Source organism: Benincasa hispida, chromosome 2, assembly GCF_027475165.1.
Source record: "Benincasa hispida cultivar pf3 chromosome 2, pf3_genome.v1.1, whole genome shotgun sequence".
NCBI lineage: Eukaryota > Viridiplantae > Streptophyta > Magnoliopsida > Cucurbitales > Cucurbitaceae > Benincasa > Benincasa hispida.
Window position 1 is genome coordinate 9,388,471 of NC_143479.1, and position 5,052 is coordinate 9,393,522.

Below are 5,052 nucleotides of genomic sequence, written 5' to 3' on the forward strand. Positions count from 1 at the left end.
TGTATATTTTATAATTGAAAAAAAAAATCAGTATTCAAGAGTGAAAAAACCGAACATAAAGGAGAAATCCCACGTTATAAAAGGTGAACAACCCAACATCTCGGATAAGGTTGCCATTTGCCAACAAACTTTAGCTTTGAACAAAAATATCATTTCTAGAAAATGAAAGGTAATTTAGTTACGAGTTTGGGACACGTTTATCTCCGTCTAAAGGTAATAAATCAATAGTAATATAAAAAGCAGACTCTATTTGATTATTTCTAGTGTTGTTTACTTGTGTTCTATATCTATATTAATACATGGACTCACTTCCAAGTCTATAATGAAAAAAGCGTAAATTGATTGACAAGCGAGGCGACTTTAATCTAATTGCGTTTAAAAATTATGTTATATTGCTATGATTACTGGTATAGTTACCATTATTGTTATTGTTCTTAAGTAAAAATTATAAATTTTGACCTATTTACCATTACCTTTAACATGCAAATTGACGTAATTTTTAGATTAAAAGTTTCTATTTTTTATATTTTAAAAAACAGTTATCAGGAATGAAAAAAAACTGAACACAAAGGAGAATATCACAACATTACAAAATGTGAACAATCCAGCATCTTGGATAAGGTTGCAATTTGCCCACAAACTTTGGTTTTATCAACAGTAAAACAGATAGATTCTGTTTATTAGTTACAACAATTTATTTGTTACATTCTGTTCTAACAATTTATTTGTTACAACAGTTAAGATTCTGTTTGAGTTTGATTCTGTTTGATTTTGTTTGTATTTTCCAGCTGTTAGTTAGTCAAGCACACTATCAAGTTCTTCTATAAAAGGAACTTGAAGTATGTAAATATAATAAGCGAAAGTAATAAGAAAGTATTTCCACATACCTTTTCTCTCCATTTGTTATAGTATCAGAGCATTTCCGCAAGAGAGAAAATTAAAAACCCACCTGAATGCCATTACCCTCGTGCAGTCCTATCATGACGACATCAGAGAGTTCAACGTTCGGCAACTCTTCGGAACTCGACGCTCAAATGAATCCCTTCATCCTTCATCATTCAATCATCCCAACCACCAATCTGGTATCTACACCACTTGCAAGATCAAGCAACTACTCTTCATGGAGCAGAGCAATGAAACTTGCATTATCAGGGAAGAACAAGATTGGTTTTATTACTGGAACAATTGAAAAACCATCAGAAGGAAGCTTACAATCAGCATGGAGATGTAATAATGATGTGATAACCTCATGGATTATCAACTCAGTCTCAAAAGAAATTGCTGCCAGCTTAGTTTACAGAGGAAACGTCAATGAGATATGGGATGAATTAAAAGAAAGATACCGTCAGTCCAATAGGCCACATATATACCAATTGAGAAAGGATCTTGTAACTACTACTTAAGGAAACCTTTCAGTGGAAGTATATTACGCAAAAATCACTACGATATGGCAAGAACTTGTTGAATACAAACCAACAGATGGATGTACTTGTCAAGGGTCAAAGAAGATGATAGAATTCTTGAATGCAGAATTTGTAATGACATTTCTTATGGGCTTAAACGAGTCATATGCACAAATCAGAGCACAAATTCTATTGATCGACCCTCTGCCAACAATAAACAAGGTATTCTCTCTTATCATCCAAGAAGAAAGGCAAAGATCCATTGGATCCACACCTACAATTGAAAGTATAACTCTAATGGCTAATGCTGAGAAAAGGTTTACATCTGAGAAATCTAAGAAGAAAAATACTCAGCCAGTATGCATTAACTATGGATATAAAGGTCATATTTCTGACAAATGTTATAGACTACATGGTTATCCACCAAGGCATAGACTAGCAAATAACAATTCAGTCCATCAACAAAGGCCGCAGAACTCTATGCAAACTAGTAATGAAAAGCCATTAGAAGCTCCTAAGAGCAATCAGTCTGCCTTCTTTGCCAGCCTGAATAATGACCAATAATAACAGCTCTTAAACATGTTGCAAACACACTTGAATACTCAACAAATTGATGAGATCTCTAAGACAGATACTATCCACATAACAGGTACATGTCTTTCTATTTCACTCATCGATTCTTGTTGGATCATTGATTCTGGAGCCTCTTCTCATATATGCCATGATAAATCTATGTTTAAAGAACTACACAACACTCAAAATATGTCAGTTATACTACCAACTAAAGCTCGTTTGAAGGTTGAGTATGTAGAGGACATTCTAATAATAAAACAGTTGATATTGAAGTCTATACATTCCTGGTTTCAAATACAACTTGCTATCAGTGAGTGCTTTACTTAAGGATGGAAGATATTCTATATCCTTTATAACACCAATTGTATCATTCAGGACAAGTCAATTTCGAGAACGATTGGGAGGGATGAACTAATGAGTGACCTATACTTACTCAAAGTAAATGATGAAAAGAATAAAGACTTGTCTATTGAATCTGCTGTGTTTTTGTGGAAAGTTTCCGCAACTACTTGGCATAATCATATGGACACCCCTCTATTAGTAGAATAAAAGAATTGTCAAAGATTATAGAGATTTCTGATTTCTTAAATTGTAAACAATTATGTCACATCTGTCCTTTAGCTAAACAGAAGTGTCTTTCATTTCCTGCCTTAAATAATGTTGCTGAGAATATCTTCGACCTTGTGCACTGTGATATATGGGGTCCCTTTAAAACCCGAACACATGCAGGTCATACTTACTTTGCCACCATTGTTGATGATACATCAAGGTACACATGGATACATCTCTTGAAAAATAAAAGTGACATTCTACAAGTCATTCCCAGTTTCTTCAAACTTGTTGAGACTCAATTCTCAAAGAAAATCAAAAGTTTTCGTTCTGATAATGCTCCTGAATTAAATTTCATAGAATTTTTTGCCAAAACAGAAACTACTCATCAGTTCTCCTGTGCATATACTCCTCAACAGAATTCAGTGGTTGAAAGGAAACATCAACACCTCCTCAACGTTGCAAGAGCCCTAATGTTTCAGTTCAATGTTCCTCTCACTTTTTGGGGAGAATGCGTCCTCACTGCAGCATACTTAATCAATAGAACACCTATGGTTTTACTATCCAACAACATTGCCTATGCTGTTCTGTTTAACAAAACTGTTGACTATGGCTTCATGAAGACATTCGGATGCCTTGCCTATGCTTCTACACCAACAGTCAACAAGTCTAAATTCGATCAAAGAGCAAGACCATGTGTCTTCATGGGATATCCATCAAGTATAAAGGGCTATAAGCTATATGATATGACTAAAATGACATCTTTTATCTCTAGGGATGTCTTATTCTTTGAAGAAAGGTTACCATTCCACTCTGTCAAAGAAGACAACAAGCCCATTTCACATGATTTTATTGATCAGTTTGTCATACCAAGCCCACTATTTGATCACTTTGAAAACAAAGGTACTACTGAAAATCTTGTTGTTAATACCTTAGAACGCTTATGTGAGGATAACCACGGTATTGATGGTTCACAACCTCATATTGAAACCTCAGAAGAAACCAATCATACCACCCAAACAACCATTCCCATAGCCCAAGAAGGTCATCGAAAGCACATTACCCACCCTCCTACCTAAAAGACTTTCACTGTAACCTCACATCCCACAGAAAATCACCCTTTCCTCTTCACAAATACCTCTCATATAATACTTACAACCAAAACCATAAGACATACATCCTAAATGTCACTTCCATCTATGAACCCACCTATTACCACCAAGCCGCGAACCACCAGATTTGGAAAAAGGCTATGGCAGAGGAAATAGAAGCCATGGAACGAACTAATACATGGACTATTGTCTCTCTTCCAAAGAATCATCATACTGTAGGCAGTAAATGGGTTTACAAAGTCAAGTACAAACAAGATGGAACAGTTGACAGATATAAGGCAAGACTTGTAGCAAAAGGCTACAATCAACAAGAAGAAATAGATTTCTCAGACACTTTCTCACCTATTCATCGACTAAGCCAATTCATCCACAGCCCCACTAAAGCTCACTTAAATGTCGTTCATCACTTACTCAGGTACCTAAAACGGTCTCCTGGACAAGGCATTTTAATCAGCCCTATCACTTTCTTTCATTTAAAAGCCTTTGTGGATGCTGATTAGGGATCATGTCCTGATACTAGAAGATCCATTACTGGTTTCTGCATATTCCTAGGGGCATCTATCATATCATGGAAATCAAAGAAACAAGCCACCATTTCTAGATCTTCTGCATAAGCGGAGTACAGGGCACTAGCCTCAGTTACTAGTGAATTAATGTGGATCTCTCAACTCCTCAAAGATCTTCAGGTTAAGATCCTAATGCCCACTACTGTATTCTATGACAATCAAGTTGCTATTGCCCTTGCCTCTAATCCAATGTTTCATGAGAGGACAAAACACATAGAAATTGATTGTCATTTTGTTCGGGACAAGATAGCTGATGGGTTCCTTAAGGTTCTCCCTATCCAATCTAATCAACAACTCACAAACATGTTCACTAAAGCATTGCCTACATCTGTTTTGTCTAAACTAGTATCCAAGTTGGGCATCATTGACATTCATCGTCCAACTTGAGGGGGAGTATCAACAGTAAAAAGTTACATTCTGTTTATTAGTTACAACAATTTATTTGTTACATTCTGTTATAACAATTTATTTGTTACAACAGTTAAGATTCTGTTTGAGTTTGATTCTGTTTGAGTTTGTTTGTATTTTCCAGCTGTTAGTTAGTCAAGCACATTAACAAGTTCTTCTATAAAAGGAACTTGAAGTATGTAAATACAATAAGCGAAAGTAATAAGAAAGTATTTCCACATACCTCTCCATTTGTTAGGTTTTGAACAATAATAACATTTTCCTGTGCAAAAAGAACAATAAAATCATTTTTAACAAATTACTGGTAAAATCATTTGTTACTTCTTTACTTCTTAATTACTGAAAAAATATCAATAAATTTAACATTCAATTTTGTGACTAATAGATAGTCTATCACCTATTTTTTTTAATCTTATTTTAAAATTACTAGACACAAATTTG

The 5,052-nt window shown here is 34.8% G+C and overlaps 1 protein-coding gene across 1 annotated transcript; it reads left to right on the forward strand.

The window, feature by feature from the left end:
- The first annotated feature begins 980 nt into the window (after positions 1 to 980).
- LOC150037637 (uncharacterized) lies at positions 981 to 1,403 on the forward strand. The gene has a single exon (XM_090310963.1). The coding sequence runs from the start codon at positions 981 to 983 to the stop codon at positions 1,401 to 1,403; it is 423 nt and encodes a 140-aa protein (XP_090167089.1).
- Positions 1,404 to 5,052: the final 3,649 nt, after the last annotated feature.